Source organism: Palaemon carinicauda, chromosome 34 (assembly GCF_036898095.1).
Source record: "Palaemon carinicauda isolate YSFRI2023 chromosome 34, ASM3689809v2, whole genome shotgun sequence".
Taxonomy (NCBI): domain Eukaryota; kingdom Metazoa; phylum Arthropoda; class Malacostraca; order Decapoda; family Palaemonidae; genus Palaemon; species Palaemon carinicauda.
In genome coordinates, this window is record NC_090758.1 from 75,848,715 (window position 1) to 75,869,591 (window position 20,877).

Below are 20,877 nucleotides of genomic sequence, written 5' to 3' on the forward strand. Positions count from 1 at the left end.
GGATATCTCTTGGGGAGGAACACGCCACTGGCAATTCGAGTCCTGGTAAAGACGTGATTTTGGGATGTGGTGCGTGAACTATAGTGCATGGCACACTGTCGGTACTATACAGTACTGTAGTCCCATTGCAAAGAGAGTCCTTTCGGCTTGCATTGCTCGTTCTTAAATTTGTCCCTTTTCATCCTCTACAGCCAAGTTGCAGTGAAGAAGCGCGTGGAGACCAAGAGTATGGAAAATTGGCGTAGACTGTTGATGAACACGATGATCATGAGACATTCGATCTACTCCACGCTCACATGAGGGAAGTGCTCATATGAGTGACGAGGCCGATTGGAAGGTCCTCCTCCACCTCGAGTAAACTTCTCAAGAGCTGCTGAGGAATTGCTCTAATGTCCAGGAGTAGGATGGGGATGAGGGCGACATCCCTCGTCCAAACCTAGCTAGCAGCGTGTGTATATTCTATCCCGTACGAGACAGTACCGATAGCAGAATTTCTATCTACCTTCAGGTTGGGTAGAGTCTATACCGCACCACCTCTTTCACTTTAAGTGGGGAGAGACCAGTCTAAGTCCCTTGAGTGACTAGCTGAGCAAACTTCCTGGACTAGTATGATCAAGGAAGAGGGAAAGAGAGTATGTACGCTTCTTTTCCCCCTTACCAAGCTTCAAAGCTGGGGGCTATGACTTTAGTCAAAGAGCCCCGTTAGGGGCGAAATCCCTGGCCACTCTAGACCAACTAACCAACCAGACTTCAGGCTTCAGAGACATCGAGGAATTAGTCGCTGGCAACGACAACCATTCGACGGGGGGAAAGACAGGTTCCTAGCAGATATCAGACAAGGTCTCATCAATGATCATCACATCTCGCAGCTCTGCAGGTGGAACGGCCAAAGTAATCGTTAGGGTCATGGCGTCAGCCAGTTTTTAGAAGATTCTCATTCCACAGATGGGATGCCATGGATTTCCAAGGGAGGCCATCTCTTCCGCAGGTACAAGTACCCACACACATCGTTGCGAGGGAGCAAAACAGAAAGCTAACTTCAGGAAAGAGGCAGAAGACCAAATCCTTGAGTAACCGCAAGGAGACAGCAGGTTTTTAACTTCCTTAAGCAAAAAAGGAGCTATACAGCCCCTTTGCCATCAACTTAGGCATTATTAGCCCTCCTTTTACTTCTTTTCAGTTCACAACCTACACTTATCATAAGGTGGGCGACTGCCCCAGCCCACGCTTACGGCCGGGTTTACCGGGGCATGCCTGGATGTCGAGTCACCATTATCAAATTCACGCTATTCTGAAATAAAAGCAATAAAGATCAAAACACCCAGCTTATGAGGCAATAGAGATGGAAGAATGTATGCAACTGAAATTTGTGTCCATCATTTGTACTCTAGTAAGACCAAATATTAATTGCTTTAAAAATTTTTATACCTCTTTTCTGGAAATGTCAGTACGGTTCAGTCATGAGTTTTTTTTTCTAATGGCAGGAGAAATCAAAGTGCATTATAAAATTCATCAGTATTCAGCTGATGAACTTTGAGAAGGAAACTATGAAAATTGAGGACACTTAACAAACCAACAAAATAAATGTCAAAACTAATTGAGTTGGGGAAACAAAAATGACCATTTTGAAACATTGTTACATAACTTTTACACATATTTATAAGTACTTCATGTACAATATATGAGATTAAAACCTCTTTTTACATGGTACAAATATTCTTGAAACTACAATTTACAGGATAAAAATAGCAATAATCTTTTCTTGATAAAAATAGGATACCATACTGTTATTTGTTTATTACAATCATTTGAGATTAATATACCTTGAAACTTCACTCTTACAGTAAATATCACATACCTTAAAACTCTGCCAATAATAACCTGTGACCAGTTCCTCTCGGATCCAAATGGTAATCATCAGACCTCGAGATACTGAATATCTCTAAAAATTATACAATCCTCCTAAGTTTTATTTACATTTATGCCACTCCCAGTTGGGTTGAGAAACTAATCGCCCTCTGCCCCGTATAACTTTAAGCTCGCGAAGTGTGGAACAACCTTGCCTGTCTGGTAAACTTAACATCGAGTTATAGTGAGGCCTGCAAGCCTGGTTGATCCGCTTAAGTTTAGCGACTCGCATTCTACAGCTCGGAACTTCCGCATGGAATGTGTTTCTTGGTCAAAGTTAAAATTGAGAGCTGGAGAGAAAACTTTTATAAATTTAATTCCCATTATTGAATCTTGGCCTAAAACAAGACTTAGAAAATCACAGACTTGATGTTACGATGACAAAATTAATCGCTGTAACCAAACAATAGAGGCAAATTTCAATCAATTCTGGTTCAAAGGGTATCTACTCTTAAGGGAAATTGGGGCACATGAAAGCCAAGGTTAGCTTAGGAGCTTGGCTGGGGAAGATGAAAAGGGCCGAATTTAAGAACGAGCAATGTAAGCCGATAAGACTCTCCTTGCAATGGGACTACAGTGCTGTACAGTACCGACAGTGGGCCATGCACTATAGCCAATTCTTTTTAGTCAGGCAGATTTGCACCGACTCGCAGGGGTGCCCTTTTAGCTCGGAAAAGGTTCCTGATTGCTGATTGGTTGAACAAGATAATTCTAACCAATCAGCGATCAGGAAACTTTCCCGAGCTAAAAGGGCACTCCTGCGAGTCGGTGCAAATGCTACAAAGAATTCTTTAGCAGGTTCCATTTTGCTTTGGCTTCATTGCATTTCAAAATTACCTTGCTTAACTTCCCACAAATTTGTGGCCACACTTGAAATTTCCCACAAATTTGTGGCCACACTTAAAATTTCCCACAAATTTGTGGACACATAAAATTTACCACAAATTTGTGGACACATAAAATTTACCACAAATTTGTGGACACTTAAAATTTACCACAAATTTGTGGACACTTGAAATTTCCCACAAATTTGTGGCCACACTTAAAATTTCCCACAAATTTGTGGCCACACTTAAAATTTCCCACAAATTTGTGGCCCCACTTAAAATTTCCCACAAATTTGTGGCCCCACTTAAAATTTCCCACAAATTTGTGGCCCCACTTAAAATTTCCCACAAATTTGTGGACACTTAAAATTTCCCACAATTTTGCGGACACACTTAAAAAGAAATGAGATTCTGTGACCTTGTTACAATATGAACCGTCCCCTATAGGGATACAAACATCATGCTCAAACATGACATAATTCATTTTAAAAGGTTGCTAAATTATTGTAAATAGCTATACTGTACAGTATAGCATAATCCAAATGATACAGAATTAAGTACAGTGCAAATAAGTTGAATTTTAACCTGATTTACTACATATGGAGAACACATTAAAAACAATATTTGTGACAGAACACCAAGATAACAGTTATTGGTTTACCTGGCTTTAAGAGATTCCTCCTCATTAATACAACATGGCAATATACACAGTCATTACTATTCCTTATACATTAAATAAAATACAAATAAAATTATACCAAATACAATTATTTAGCATATCGGGATCAAAGTACTGAGGAGGCAGATACCTCAATAATATACAAACTGTATTCAGTTTTGAAGATTATTTTATGTTTTTTAATTTCACTATAATATACCAAATAAAATGAGAGGTATTAACCCTTTTACCCCCAAAGGACGTACTGGTACGTTTCAAAAAACTCATCCCTTTAACCCCATGGACATACCGGTACGTCCTTGCAAATAAATGCTATAAATTTTTTTTTTTTTCATATTTTTGATAATTTTTCGAGAAAATTCAGACATTTTCCAAGAGAATGAGACCAACCTGACCTCTCTATGACAAAAAATAAGGCTGTTAGAGCAATTTAAAAAAAAATATACGGCAAAATATGCTGGGGAAAAAATAACCCCCTGAGGGTTAAGGGTTGGAAAGTTCCAAATAGCCTGGGGGTAAAAGGGTTAAAATATATAAAGGCAATACTTGTGCACAATCTATATAACTTCTCTCTCCCCCAACAAAAACACACAAGTCATTTGATAAAAATAGTGATTAATAACTCCAATTTACTAAAAAAATAATATATATTTAAGTTCAAAAAGTGTGAGATTCTCCTTCTCATCTGCAATAAAGGTTAAAGGTTAAAGGTTAAAGGTGTCTGGTTTCAGTTCCAGTTCCATCAGAGTAGATGCTCACCAGAAAGTCAGCCGGGCAAGCCCAACCCCCCACTGTGGTGCCCTACCACAGCAGTAGCCTCCCCAGTAAACAGCTTAAACTCACGGCCCTGGGCGGGGATCGATCTCTTGCCACGCGAATGCGAGGCAAACACGTTACCAGGAGACTAAAGTTTATCTTTTTCTAGTTTGAAATATTTCAGGCAATGTATAGAAAACTATATACATTTAAGACTAAAATTCGTCTATGATGGAAGTACTGCTTTGTATACAAAGGTAATCTATCAAGAAAGTCACTATGAAGTTACACCAGATTAAAAAAGGCCTATCAAAGAACAAATGTTCTAAAAGGCTTCCTAACTTTACTATTGATTTATAGGTCGCAAAACCTTATGATATGCCAGTCGTCTATATCTAAAATTACTTCATTTGGAAATTATTAAAATATAGCCATTTCATGTAAAGGATTATTAATACCTACTTTTCACACAGAATGTACTAACTCAAATTCATTGCATGTTACATTTAGTCCAACTTATCATTCATAATAACTACAGACCTGTTAATGTTTTCACTTTGATGTATTGGACTATAAAATAAGCTTCCAACGTTACTTTTAAATATACCGTATCGTCAAGTTCATTATGATACGATTTCTACTCCACAAAACTCTATTTTCAAATACAGACAAGTTATAATTTCAAATACAGACAAGTTATAATTACTAAAGACAGATTTTTTATGACATTTTTACACCTCCGTACCTCAACTCCAGATGGCCCTCTTCGCTCGGATACCCGAGCCTTGATCCTAAATACAATTGGTCAGTCTTTTGATTCCAAAATACATATATTTCAAGAGGGAGTTCTTAACTTCAATTCAAAACAAAGAAGAGTTTAACATATGGGACAAATGAAATAGAATGAATCTGAAAACCTAAAATAAAAACATTCCGGTTTGTAAGAAATCATTTCTATCACTTTTCCTATAATTTTCCATGAAATATATATAGGAATCGTAACCTTTATAACTTATTAGTTTATAGATTAAAGCTTAACTATGATAATTATTAATGTTAATATCATTAATATATCTAATAAAAATGAACTAACTAACTCTTATGGCCATCGGTACTAGTCGACAATGGATATGATGAATCTCGCTGTGGTTAAATGCTTCAACCTTGTCCCTTAACCCTTTTACCCCCAAAGGACGTACTGGTACGTTTCACAAAACCCATCCCTTTACCCCCATGGACGTACCGGTACGTCCTTGCAAAAAAAATGCTATAAAAATTTCTTTTTTCATATTTTTGATAATTTTTTTTTTTTAAATTCAGGCATTTTCCAAGAGAATGAGACCAACCTGACCTCTCTATGACAAAAATTAAGGCTGTTAGAGCAATTTAAAAAAAATATACTGCAAAATGTGCTGGGAAAAAAAATAACCCCCTGGGGGTTAAGGGTTGGAAATTTCCAAATAGCCTGGGGGTAAAGGGGTTAAATGCTTCAACCTTGTCCCTTAAAAGGCAGGGGAGAAAGGGGAGAAAACTGCTGCGCAAATGGAAAAAAATATACCTACAGTATAGAGAGTCCTCAAATTGCAAACTTACAGGTTTCAAAGCTGTTCTCAAGTCTAATTTTGTTAAATTTCGGCTTAGGGTAGGATTAACGAAACTTGCATGTCTATGATTTTCAGCTGCAAGTCAACAAATAGTCTAATTTCATATTGCAAATGTTATCTTGCTTATTGCATTAAATTATATAACCCTTTTACCCCCAATGGACGTCCTGGTACGTTTCGCAAAACTCATCCCTTTACCCCCATGGATGTACCGGTACTTGAAAAAAACTTTTTTTTACATTTTTTGGATAACTTTATGAGAAACTTCAGGCATTTTCCAAAATAATGAGACCAACCTGACCTCTCTATGATGAAAATTATGGCTGTTAGAGCCATTTAGAAAATAAATATATTGCAAAATGTACTTGAAAAAGAAAAAACACCTGGGGGTTAAGTGTTGAAAAGTTCCAAATAGCGTTAGGGGTAAAAGGGTTAAAATTGTTTTCATTACAGTATTTCGTTATGAACTTTTGATACAATATCAGAGACATAAGATTTCAGCCAGATTATTATCTCCAAAAGTTCGCAAGTTAAGGACCTCCTCCCGATATAGACCTGCAATATTGGATGGTTCCGAGTAATATTTATAAACCATGTTTTCAATGATTTGCACTATGAGAAGAATTATTTATAAAACTAGTTAGCAACGAAGCTATCGATACTGGCGATAGATCATGGATATTTTTTATTAGAAATAAGGTTCCATACCGTAATCCTGAAATGTCGTGATGTTCCACATAGTTTTACTTGAAGGGAACACTGTAATTTACGTAAAACTTTAATGATTTTTATTTTTGTAGTGGTTTTTAATTGTTCGAGTTAATTTCAACATGGTGAGACTCAGAGATCCAGTACTACAATTAATTACCGATTTCTTATTCAAGGATCTAGACAAGTTGACAAAATGGTTTTGACTACCTCGCTTGCGTCCTCTATGCCGTTCAGATCAATGGCTCTGAAGGAACAAGCAATGTATTTCATCAACTCGATACTGCACTTGTTCTCGTCGTTACGTTATAGCCATTCTAAAATGCAAACGCAACAAGGGCTTCTAACTGAACCAGCAAAGTTCCATCATTATTTGTCATACAGTAATTCAAATGAAAGAGAGGAATTCAGTACAACAAAATTTTCAAAACTAAAAATATATCTGCAAATAGAAGCCTGCAACTTTTTAGTTGCCTATTTTGTTCATTACAGAATTAGCTTTCTAACATCCAACTATCACCTACTGCTGCCACTATCAACTAGCAATTATCTTGCTTTCTGAAGAGAAAGTCAAGGTTGCTATAGCATCTCCTGGTACTCTTGTTACCACTGCTATCGATCTATCGAAGCCATTGGTCCCTAAATTGACAAGCTCCCAATTCAAACCACAAAACTTGAGATTGCAATTACCGTCGTGTAAATGAGCAGAGAAAACAATACCCTATTTCCCTCGCTAAACAAAAATTATTAATGAAGAATGTAACATATTAATTCAAATAAGTACAAAATAGATTTCACCACAGAGACAAAACGTTCATTATAAAACAGAACTGAAGGTCAAAATAGTTAAATAACAAAATAAGAATACAGTACAGTACACATAACGAAGAATTACCATAATATTTCGTCTTGTAAACAAAACAGGAATGTAAAAAAATTGATAAAGATTATGGTTTCGAAAGAATAATAAAATGAGACAAAATTATTTCCCAGTTAGTAACATTATTTCCTCGACTATAATAAAGGTAACTACAAAACTGCCGTTTGTGTTACAGTAAGGTACGAATATCTGCCGACGTTCGTGATTGTTCTTTGCGCTCTGATCCCTGTCTGTGGGGTCGGAAGTCCCGTTTCGGAATTGCGAAAGGGCTACGAAAAACATTGTGACATTTACAATTCATTGTACTTTTAAGTTTAGCCAAAATCCAGTGCTTGGCTTCTGGTCTTTTGTAGACTTGGTGATGACCATTTTAAAAAGAATTAAAAAATTGTGTAATTGAGATTAACTACTCACCAAAACTAAAATATGTATTGGAAACTTCATAGAAAAAAATCAAGTATAATTAGGGCTATTTGTAAAAAGTTTTAAACTAATTTGTTTTGGAAGGAAATTCACGAAGTTTTAAAATACGTTATCAATAGGATTCAGTATTCGTTAAATACAAATTATTTCATGTATCACAGTTTCAAGTTTTGAAAACCTGGATGGAACCAATCGTCTTTTTTTAAGGACGTGAAGAAATAAGATCTATGGTCTTAGAATCTGGACGATTTTAACCTAAGTGGCCCGCTATAACAAATACTGTAATCTCTTAAAATGTACTGTACACATAATATATTTTAATTAACACCCAACTGTGAAAAAACAACATACGGTTAAGGTTATTTCATAGGTCTTAAACTTTTCGTTATGCCCAAACACCACTGTGAACACAACCTCACACCTCGGAAAATCGTTAACCTCTTGTGCCTAACAAAACATTTAAAGCTAAACTTATAAAAAGACCATTTCGAAATCTCCTGTACGTACAGATGAATGTAACAGAGACTCCGTCAATATAGATGCCTATAACTCAGCTGAGACATTAAAAAAATTACTGTACACTTTACAGTATCAATATTCTACCAAGGGATACCATTTGAAAAAAAACTGAGATCTTCGCCAAGCAAAATGGTTAAACTCAAGAGGGAAAATCTACACGTTGCTATTGCCGTTACAATTTCTCGTTAAAATCAACATAACACATACGTGCGTAGTCATTGCGCGCACGGAAGAGAGCAGCGCGGCCACTTCTTCATCGACACTGAATTTCCCAGCCTGATGTTATCTGGATGGAGCAGGTCCCGAAGAGAGTCGTGACGGCACTAGAAGAAAATAAATAGATTAGAATTTAGATACCGTATATACTTGTGTAATGTTCGATTTTTGAAGGCCCATTTTTCAGTTAAAATAGTAAGGGTCGAACATTACACGAGATATATATTTGAAAAAGTAAAAATTTCTGGCCTACCGGTAGGTAAACGTAAGCTAGGCCTAGGCGAACATTACCCTAGGCTATGTTACCTACCGGTAGGTAATCGTAGGCTATGCTTACACGTATAAAAGGCTACCTACCGGTAGGTAAACACAGGCTAGGCCTATATATACAGTACTAACCATATTCATTTAACACCACGCATATTACTAGCATGGATTTTATTTCCTAAACCATCATAAATAGTTTTTTCCGCTACGAGTAATGACTTTATCATAACTCAGCAGGTATGAAGCTAGCAAACAGTCGGGTTGTGTATGTTATAACGTGATATGGTTAATGAAAAAATTAGGCTCATTTTATTTTAATTGATATTAATAATAAATCCCCCCAAAAATTCCTGATTGAATCCACATTTTTTTTTCTCCAAGTTCGAACGCTAGTTTCGGTAACTCCAAACATTTTTGGCATCTTGAACGTTATTTGTCGTTTCAGCGGCTGCAATAACTTGAAGCTTGAATTTTGCAGTAAATATTCTATATTTCTTGGTAGACATCTTGATGGGTTATGAGTAAATTCTTATTCATATATACTGTGAGGAAAAAAAAAATGATTAGCATAACGGGTAATTATAATTACCGTAATTACCTGCAATTACCAGTAATGGTAATTTGTTACGCAATACGATGAACTAATTTTCTTTGCTACTTGTAGTGTTTGCTTGTTTTTGAAAGCTATTAGGCGGTGATGATAATCGGCTGTTCGCTAGAAAATGTACGCTGAATACTCCATTGTTATTGTAAACAAACAGTAGTTAGTATTTAGGTGTTGTTCCGATTTGTTTTACAGTATACATTTGTTTATCGCACTTAGGCATAACCCCTACTTTGTTGGTAATTATGGTATGCTGGAGATAAAAGACCATTGAGACATAACCTCTAGCCTACTGCCAAAATCAAGACTAGAACATTACATGAGGTATATGATGAATTCATGATTTTGAAGGCAAAATAGGGGGGGTCGAACATTACACGAAGTCGAACATTACACGAGTATATACGGTAATAAATAAACTAACATTTTTCTCTATTCTTGGGTAGTGCCATAGTCTCTAGACCATGGTCTTACACTGTCTTGGGTTAGAGGTCTCTTCCGTGAGGGTACACTCATGCACACTAATTTATGTTTCCATATTTCCTTTCCTCACTGGGCTATTTTTCCCTGCTGGAGCCATTGGTCTTATAGCATTCTGCTTTTCCAACGAGTGTTGTAGCTTAGCTAATAATAATAATTGGAACTTATACAAACAGAGAAGGACAGAGCTAATAAAGTTTAAAAAATTAGAAAGTAATTAATTTGCACAGGTAGACTATTGTAAGGTTTCTCCGGAAGGAGTTTTTCTCAAAAGGCTACACATCATTCTCGCAAGCCAGGTTACAGCAGTAATTGGAATAAGAGAATACTAGATTAACAAGTCGTCGCCCCAAAGAGGAAAAGCAACAGTGCAGAAAATAACAACTATTTAAACTTGATCAAATTATACATACATACATACATATACCAAGGCACTTCCCCCAATTTTGGGGGGTAGCCGACATCAACAAAGAAACAAAAACAAAAAGGGGACCTCTACTCTCTACGTTCCTCCCAGCCTAACAAGGGACTCAACCGAGTTCAGCTGGTACTGCTAGGGTGCCACAGCCCACCCTCCCACATTATCCACCACAGATGAAGCTTCATAATGCTGAATCCCCTACTGCTGCTACCTACGCGGTCATCTAAGGCATCGGAGGCAGCAGCAGGGCCTACCGGAACTGCGTCACAATCGCTCGCCATTCATTCCTATTTCTAGCACGCTCTCTTGCCTCGCTCACATCTATCCTCCTATCACCCAGAGCTTCCTTCACTCCATGTATATATATATAAATAAGTAAATAATTAAACAGCAGATAACTTATGAAGAGCAACTATGTCAATTGCGCCTCAAAAACTATTTGTAGCAATTGTAGTACAATATCCGCTGTATAAAAAAATAGATAAGGATAGGTTTGATAGCTATTGAAGGTGAAAAAGAATAGTTACAAGCGAATGTGTGTAATTGTAACTTATTGAAGGTAAAACAGAATAGTTACAAGCGAATGTGTGTAATTGTAAGCATTTGCGTAGATAGTTAAATATAATACAAGTAGACGTGTGTGTGATCCAGGTCCTTAGTGCCCAAAATTTCCATGGTAACAAGCAATTAGGGTCTTGCAAATGTCAAACTCCATAAAAGATGATTATTTTCGGCATATAAATTCTGGATTTTTTAGCAACGGACGTTTAGCAACAGAAATGAAAATTCGAGATATTTAGAGTTAATAGAAATTTGAAGGTAATCGGCAGGGCTACAGCTAAAATAAGAACCATTTGCTAATAGGGTAACTATACCAATTTGCCCAAAGCACTTCCTCATACTTATGAAAAATAATAAACTACAGTACTAACGAGCCACTTACTGTGATATGCATTTAAAAAAATAATCATCATTAGCCTTTAAAGTAGTCCCTTCTAACTGAACTGTTCAACTTCTCTCACACAGGGTAAGGCCTTCTTCGGTAAAAATACGACTAGCCGATTTTGTTAAACAAACAATATTACACAAATATAAAGAGTAAGCCAGTGACTTGTACTATACATAAAAAACGGTTTTTCCTGGGCTGGTTTTCTGGGAGTGAACCAAAAAACACGCAAGAGACCAAAGCCAACAGTGGGCCAAGCAGAGTAAGGACTTTACCTCCTGCCAACGGGGTCTTTTAAAGTTGGGCATTAGTAAACTATAACAAATGTTCAACAATAAACATATTTTTACCCCAATGGAAATTGTGCCGAAAATTCTTCCCTCCTCCTAGTGGAATGAATTTGTCCATTATGTCGCTGAAATGATGGATCTTTGAAACTTAATTTTTTCTGCCACATTTCATCCGTTATTTATTTTACACATTTTACTTTGTTACTCTTTTTTTATTATTTCTCTATATGATTTCTTCAATTCTTTTTTCTTGTTACATGTCAGGCCGCTTTCTCTATTAAACCCCCTTCAGTTAGCTTTCATCAATAACAACAACATAGAAGCAAATGCAATACAGTACTGTATTATTTGTATGAAAACCTGCAACATAAGACAGGAGGGAAAACAAATATCATTTCAGACTTCCAGGCAATTTAAACAGAAATGGGCAAGAGCTTACGGACAACGATCAAAGAAAGAAAACTCACCTTCAATTCCGATGCTAAGTGTGAGAACGTATCCTCGATGTTTGTGTTGTCCTTCGCGGACACTTCCATAACTGCCATAATCTCGGGAACAACTTCACACATGGCCTCCGCTTCTTCAAATTCAACTTCTCGTAGTGTTTCGAGGTCGCACTTGTTACCTGCGGGGAATTCCGTAGACATGACTTAAAAGTAATTATAGTGGTAAGCTATTCTAACAGAATTAGGGACAATACTACTTAAAGCTTCCTTACTCTTTCCTATCGTTATGCTTGGTAAAGTCCTGCTGACCTACTGGGATAATGTAGCTTTAAATTACTCGTGTGTTCATCTTTTCACTTGAGCCCTTCAAGAGGATAAAAGCACAATTGACTATGTTTAACTACATCCGAATAATAACTACACCTATTTTGTTAAATTAACTGTACTCTGTGTGTGTAAAAGAGAAAAAACTTATCATGATAAGGTAGTTTGTCTTACCAAGATCAAATAACTTTTTAACTTTAACTGTGTTGGCGTTAAATGATAAATTTGGAAACATTTTGTAGTTTTCCTGACACAAACCTTGTGCTCCTTACAGTAGATATTTCGGCCAAAGCTGAAACTAGCCAAGAGACTCTTCAGCGAGGTATGACCATCCACCGCTAGTTAGGTCTCCCAGATGCAAGGAACATATCAAAAGTAACATATCAAAAGTGAGGAACAAATCAACAACGGTGATTTTAACAGGGAACACATCCTGTTACTCGTAAATTATTATTACATTACATAAATGTGGATCTAGAAAAATTATTACACAAAATCACCAAGACAAACTATACATTTAACCCTTTTACCCCCAGGATATTTGGAAATTTCCAACCCTTAACCCCCAGGGTTTTTTTTTTCCCAGCACATTTTGCAGTATCTTTTTTTTAAATTGCTCTAACAGCCTTAATTTTTGTCATAGAGAGGTCAGGTTGGTCTCATTCTCTTGGAAAATGCCTGAATTTTCTCAAAAAATTATCAAAAATATGAAAAAAAAATTTTACTGTATAGCATTTTTTTGCAAGGACGTACCGGTACGTCCATGGGGGTAAAGGGATGGCTTTTGTGAAACGTACCAGTACGTCCTTTGGGGGTAAAAGGGTTAACACTACAAAGGCAGAAAGTAGCAGGATACCAACAAAGATAGCGATGTTACCCTACCGTAATTCAAGATTTTGTGTGAAGGCAGAAGCAGGAACAATATGGCTTTGGGCACCAGTTCTTCTATGGCACCAAGGACAAGAAAGTGAGGATGGTTTAATTTGGAATATATTATACAGACATATAGTATGTTGGACTCTAGGTCTGTATTCCTTTCATGATCTCCGACTTGTTCCAGGTATCATACAAACCCTCTCCTTTTCGAGACTCGTTCTTTAGGCGAGAGGTTTGACGATAAACAAACCAGTGTTCGTTACAGCCCGAATATATCTTTCTTGTGACGTGTGAGAGCAAATGGAAGAATGACTACGCAACAGATGTAACACGAGCGACACAGCCTTGCGTGTATGAAAAAAAACAAATGTTTTCATAGAACATAATGTGTTCTTAAGATGAAAACACCAGCTCTAATGTGAGATTTTCAGTGCCCAAAATATGCAAGTGGAAATGGGAATAAGAGGGAGGTGGAGAACCTTAAAAAAAAAAAAAAAATGCAACTTCAAGTAGCAAATGTATCAGACAGAGTTGTTTCTATAGAACATGATGTGTTCTTAAGATGAAAACACCAGCTCTAATGTACAAGAGAAAACGGGGATAAGATGGAGGTGGAGAACCTATTGTGACAAAAATAAAGAGGCAGATACAGAAGTAGTAATTCATGCCACTTACGCAAAGGCTGCATTGGACTGTAAAGTAAGAGGAGGGATGGGGCTGTATAAGCAACAGCAATGGCTTAAGGTGCATTCATGTGATCAGTGACTCTAAAAAGGCATGCGCTGAAAGCCGAGGTTCCCGGCCAGAGTGCTGCGAGATGATCACATTAAGACTGAGGAGCTGGCAGAAACAGGCGATGTCCAGCGGCAGAGAAATATATCTCTCGGATGGTTTGGAGATGTGATGAGAATGGATGTGAAACAAGGGAACAAAGGCTAGACGCACAAAAAAGAAAAAAAAAATCAATCAATGTGACTTCAAGTAGCAAATGTATCGGACACAGGAGAGGGAAAGAATTAATTTCATATTTAACACCATAAACTGCAAAGTACTAATCAAAAACTATTCAAGATGATGACCGATTCCCAGTGCCTAACACAAAGGACCAACACAGGACGTTTTCTTGGAATGAAAACTGCAAATTGAAGAAAGAAAAAAATAAATGAAACTGACAGAGTCGAGACCAAGGCGAATGGATGAAAAGCCGAATCAGAAAGCAATTTAGCTGGGCATAAGAAGGGATAATCCATTGAGATGCAAAGAATTTGTCTCGTAATGCAAACTACAATAAATACCTCGCTATAGGAACCAATAATTGAGCCTCCCGTATATGGGGTAGCCCTTACAGAAAATGTACAGAGGAAAGGCAATCCTTTTACTTACCTATAAGAATAATAGCAACTCTGGGATGGGTGTATCGGCTGACCTCTTCCATCCATCTCTGGACGCTCAGAAAGGACGATCTCTTGGTGATATCGTACACTGTAAAGAGGCATCGAATCACTTTAGTGAAAAGAATAACATGAATTAGCCTAGAGACATATAAACTGGGTATTAATATTTTAATACTTTTTGTTTAGGTTAAAGAGATCTCACTGACATTACCTGATAAATAAATATACTCTATAAGTTAGCACATGCCGTACACAAACATGCCGATATTTCGGTAATGATATTTTGGCGAGGGGGAACTACTTTTAAAAGAATGGATAAAGCAACAGACTCACAATCACTATTTCTCTTTGGCCATCAAGTTATCATCGTTATGTTTTCCATAGAAGAGGAAGAGAATACAGAAGGATTGAAACTAAATATATACAGAATTACTCTTCCTGACAGTCTGTATGTCTGAGGAGTAATACCTCACTGTAACACTGATGTTATTGCTTTTGTATCAATTCCTTTGGATTAGATTTACGAATCTGGGCTAATTAGCACTGTGCTGGGGCCTGTGAGTCCATTCAACACCAAAGTAGAACTGGGGAAAACCACACAGTTATGCTTAATCGAAAGCTAAAAGGATGTCGAAACAATAATGACGGTAAGGAAGCCAGAACGGAAATAAGTTGAAGGATATAAAGGAAGTGCAGCCAGGGGCTAAAGGAATACAGTATTGTACTGCAAAGACCCTTACAAATGCCTACAGTGTATCCCACGAGATGCACCCATGACATTAACACCCCATACGAGATCAATTCCTGTCTAAGGTTGAATTCCACTTTCTAAGTAGCCTAGCGATATCACCAATAGCTCATATATGTGGGCCAGAGTTCAAGAACCACTCACAGCTTCATAGATTTCTATGGTAATATCACCACCTTACTCTTACCGTGAGATACGGATAGGTTGGGGAGGGTTGAAATAGGTCTACCTACTGAGTTATTAGCAGCCATTGCCTGGTCACCTTTGGTCCTAGCTTGGGTTCCGTGCTACACAATCTATGCACTGTCTATACTCTATATTCACAGAACATTTTTACCCTTACAAATCTAACAGCATCGAACATACTAAAAATTACAGTCTCTATCGCAATTCAAATCTCGTCGGAAAACCCTCCACAGAGGAACTCCGTGAGAATGGCACGCAAATGAAGCAGGACACGACCAATACGTTGTCTGGAATTTGGAAACTTGGAGCCAGCCAACACAGAGGTATCTGGAAGCATCGTTTTTTGGTGCAATGTTCAACGCCTGTAACTTTCCATTCATTAAGTTTGGTCATTCTATATTTTGTAGTCAAACTTTTTAACTTTACATTGCATCAACATTTATTCAATTTTAGGATAAATTCTTAATATAAATCCTATGAGTTAAAGAATGATAAGTGGTCATATAATCTCATGCACTTATAGTAATATTAATTTGTTCCAAGAAGCTGTTTGCAAGTCAAGTTGTTTGAGTTAAATTTTGATAAATTTTGTCCTAGGATACGCCTAACCTGAATCCCATGCCTGAATATATGTGTAATTACAGAATCTAGTGGGTCAAACACTGATACACTCAGCATAAAGATTTGAGGACAGGCAAGTTTTAGCAAAGGTAACATATTGACATCATAAATCAGTACTGAACTTAGAACTTAGTGAAGCAATGTAATAGAAAACTGTACAGTAATAGGTTATATTGACAAAAAATGTTATTTTTATTAATAAAATAAATTTTTGAATATACTTACCCGATAATCATGTAGCTGTCAACTCCGTTGCCCGACAGAATTCTATGGAGGGATACGCCAGCTATCACAATACTAGAAGGGGGTGTATTTACCAGCGCCACCTGTGGCCAGGTACTCAAGTACTTCTTGTTGACACCTCCTCAATTATTCCTCGGTCCACTGGTTCTCTATGGGGAGGAAGGGAGGGTCGATTAAATCATGATTATCGGGTAAGTATATTCAAAAATTTATTTCATTAATAAAAATAACATTTTTCAATATTAAACTTACCCGATAATCATGTAGCTGATTCACACCCAGGGGGGTGGGTGAAAAACCAGTGTACAAGACTAAAGGATAGCTAAGTATCCCGTATTTCATATAATCAGTTATCCACAATAACAATGAAATAATAAGTACCTGGTAAGGAAGTCGACTTGAACCGTTACTCTGCCTTTAATAAGATCGTCTTCCTTACTGAGCGCAGCGTTCCTCTTGGGAGGCTGAATCAACTCAAAGGTGCTAAAGTATACAGGGCTGCAACCCATACTAAAGGACCTCATCACAACCTTTAACCTTGGCGCTTCTCAAGAAAGAATTGACCACCCGCCAAATCAACAAGGATGTGGAAGGCTTCTTAGCCGACCGTACAACCCATAAAAAGTATTCAAGAGAAAGGTTAAAAAGTTATGGGATTATGGGAATGTAGTGGCTGAGCCCTCGCCTACTACTGCATTCGTTGCTACGAATGGACCCAGGGTGTAGCAGTACTCGTAAAGAGACTGGACATCTTTGAGATAGAATGATGCGAACACTGACTTGCTTCTCCAATAGGTTGCATCCATAACACTCTGCAGAGAACGGTTCTGTTTGAAGGCCACTGAAGTAGCCACAGCTCTCACTTCATGTGTCCTTACCTTCAGCAAAGCAAGGTCTTCTTCCTTCAGATGAGAATTTGCTTCTCTAATCAGAAGCCTGATGTAGTAAGAAACTGAGTTCTTAGACATTGGTAGAGAAGGCTTCTTGATAGCACACCATAAGGCTTCTGATTGTCCTCGTAATGGTTTTGACCTTCTTAGATAGTACTTAAGAGCTCTAACTGGGCAAAGTACTCTCTCCAGTTCGTTCCCCACCATGTTGGACAGGCTTGGGATCTCGAACGACTTAGGCCAAGGATGGGAAGGAAGCTCGTTTTTAGCCAAAAAACCGAGCTGCAAGGAACATGTAGCCGTTTCAGATGTGAAACCTATGTTCCTGCTGAAGGCGTGGATCTCACTTACTCTTTTACCTGTTGCTAAGCACACGAGGAAAAGAGTTTTTAATGTGAGGTCCTTAAAAGAGGCTGATTGGAGCGGTTCAAATCCTGATGACATTAGGAACCTTAGGACCACGTCTAGATTCCAGCCTGGAGTGGACAACCGACGTTCCTTTGAGGTCTCAAAAGACCTAAGGAGGTCCTGTAGATCTTTGTTGGAGGAAAGATCCAAGCCTCTGTGGCGGAAAACCGCTGCCAACATACTTCTGTAACCCTTGATCGTAGGAGCTGATAGGGATCTTACGTTCCTTAGATGTAACAGGAAGTCAGCAATCTGGGTTACAGTGGTACTGGTTGAGGAAACTGCATTGGCCTTGCACCAGCTTCGGAAGACTTCCCATTAAGACTGATAGACTCTGAGAATGGATGTCGTCCTTGCTCTGGCAATCGCTCTGGCTGCCTCCTTCGAAAAGCCTCTAGCTCTGAGAGTCTTTCGATAGTCTGAAGGCAGTCAGACGAAGAGCGTGGAGGTTTGGGTGTACCTTCTTTACGTGGGGTTGACGCAGAAGGTCCACTCTAGGAGGAAGAGTCCTGGGAACGTCGACCAGCCATTGCAGTACCTCGGTGAACCATTCTCTCGCGGGCCAGAGGGGAGCAACCAACGTCAGCCGTGTCCCTTTGTGAGAGGCGAACTTCTGAAGTACCCTGTTGACAATCTTGAACGGCGGGAATGCATACAGGTCGAGATGGGACCAATCCAGCAGAAAGGCATCCACGCGAACTGCTGCTGGGTCTGGAATCGGAGAACAATACAAGAGGAGCCTCTTGGTCATCGAGGTAGCGAATAGATCTATGGTTGGCTCACCCCACAGGGCCCAAAGTCTGCTGCAAACATTCTTGTGAAGGGTCCACTCTGTGGGGAAGACCTGACCCTTCCGGCTGAGGCGATCTGCCATGACATTCATATCGCCCTGAATGAGCCTCGTTACCAGCGTGAGCTTTCGATCTTTTGACCAAATGAGGAGGTCCCTTGCGATCTCGAACAACTTCCTCGAATGAGTCCCTCCCTGCTTGGAGATGTAAGCCAAGGCTGTGGTGTAGTCGGAGTTCACCTCCACCACTTTGTTAAGCTGGAGGGACTTGAAGTTTATCAAGGCCAGATGAACTGCCAACAACTCCTTGCAATAGATGTGAAGTGTCCTTTGCTCCTGATTCCATGTTCCCGAGCATTCCTGTCCGTCCAGTGTCGCACCCCAGCCCGTGTCCGATGCGTCCGAGAAGAGACGGTGGTCGGGGGTCTGAACAGCCAATGGTAGACCTTCCTTGAGAAGAATGCTGTTCTTCCACCACGTTAGAGTAGACCTCATCTCTTCGGAAACAGGAACTGAGCCCGTCTCTAGCGTCATGTCCTTTATCCAGTGAGCAGCTAGATGATACTGAAGGGGGCGGAGGTGGAGTCTCCCTAACTCGATGAACAGGGCCAGCGATGAAAGTGTCCCTGTTAGACTCATCCACTGCCTGACTAAGCATCGATTCCTTCTCAGCATGCTCTGGATGCATTCTAGGGCTTGGAAGATCCTTGGGGCCGACGGACAAGTCCGAAAAGCTCGACTCTGAAGATCCATACCCAAGGAGACAATGGTCTGGGATGGAACGAGCTGAGACTCCTCAAAATTGACCAGGAGGCCCAGTTCCTTGGTCAGATCCATAGTCCATTTGAAAATCTCCAGACAGCGACGACTTGTGGGAGCTCTTAAAAGCCAGTCGTCTGACGGAGCCGGACACAAGATCATGATACTGCTGCACAGTCTGTAAACTGTCAATCATGGGCAAGCGAGGAAGTACAGTGACAACCCGAATCTGTCTAGACTGTCTGGGTCGTACAGACAACTCCTTAACGGGTTGCTGAGGTAGCCGCACTGCGTCACAACAAGTCCCTTCTGTTGGTTGTTGAACGTCTTCCCCGTGACACATTGACTCCGTAAACAAAAAATCCTCTAACAAGGACTAAGCTTGGACTGCATGTCATGCAACACAGCTCAAGGTCTATGGGAGCAGGTGTGGTAACAGACGGGATTAGCGGCTGAAGTGGAACCATTACCTTCCCTGTAAGCATGTTATGCTTAAATAAAAGTCCATAAGAGGTTATGCAGCTAAAGGCTCCCTCCAAATGACAGAGTCCTCAAGGGAATATCAGAAGGAGGGAGAAAAGAACTTTCTCATCTACAGGGACCTTATCCTAAAAAAGCTAAGTTCTCTGAGTGAGGGTTCACTGGTGCAAAAGCAGCAGACTAGAAGGCAACGTTATGAAACTGCTTGACAGTCTAGTGAGTTGGCAACAACCCAAGATGTGTTGAGAAGCATGCGGTAAGGTATGCAGAGCATGATGTATGCAGAGTATGCTGTATGCAGAGCATGCTGTATGTAGAGCATGTTGTATGCAGAGCATGCTGAATGCAGAGCATGCTGTATGCAGAGCATGTTGTATGCAGAGCATGCTGAATGCAGAGCATGCTGTATGCTGAGCATGTAGTAAGCAGAGCCTGCTGTAAGCAGAGCCTGCTGTAAGGAAAGCAGAGCGTGTGCATGGCGTTTAACATTTCTCAGAAATTCCATGACCAGTGCTAGAGTGCTTTATGCATGCTTGCATGGGGTTTAAACCATGGTATGAAAATGGAGGTAAGGTATGCTGAACAGCAGAAGCTGGAACAACAATAGTTGTGGTTTCCTCTTCAAGACTCCGATGAGGGAACACCTGAGGCTCAGTCTGCAAAGGCTGAATAAAAGACAAGCAGAAGGAAGGCGCATGGGTGGAGGAGGCTGACTCCTAGCATGAGTGGTTGAACCCAAGGGTTGCGCTTGCTGAGCGGTTGGCGGAAGCGGAGTAGCAAGTTCCAGTTCCTGTGGTGTGAGCGGAGCGCGATGAGGAAGAGGCTGCGCAGAACAAGGTAAATGTCTCGCAAGCTGAGGCTCCTGAGGCGTAAGGCTAAGGTGTTGTGGTGCTTGCCTTGTGGAGGGTTGAGCTCGCTGCAGCGAGAGCTGAGGAGACTGACTCATGGACGGGAGAGGTTGTTGTACCTCAACCGAGTGTTGCATCACTGGTGGAGCAGCAAGTGGAGGCGGAGGAAGAGAGGTATAATCCTCCTGATCCCAATGTAAAGGTTGCCTTAAGGAAGGCGGAGGCTGAACACCACAGGGAACAGCAAACTCAGCACGTGGCTCAACATCGTACGCCTGGCAGGTGGAACTGCTGGCAGGTGGTACTGCGATCAGGCGGAGCGAGTGTAGGTGGAGG

The 20,877-nt window shown here is 39.6% G+C and overlaps 1 protein-coding gene across 1 annotated transcript in view; it reads right to left on the reverse strand.

The window, feature by feature from the left end:
* Positions 1-5,994: 5,994 nt before the first annotated feature.
* The window catches only part of LOC137626464 (ras-related protein Rab-43-like), a 36,500-nt gene continuing 21,617 nt past the window's right edge, over positions 5,995-20,877 (reverse strand). The window contains exons 4-6 of the mRNA XM_068357478.1: positions 14,558-14,656; positions 11,996-12,153; positions 5,995-8,627 (exon numbers count right to left, since the gene is read on the reverse strand). Of these exons, the coding sequence (XP_068213579.1) occupies positions 8,520-8,627; positions 11,996-12,153; positions 14,558-14,656 (365 nt within the window). The 3' untranslated portion in view covers positions 5,995-8,519. The remainder of the gene's footprint in view (positions 8,628-11,995; positions 12,154-14,557; positions 14,657-20,877) is intronic.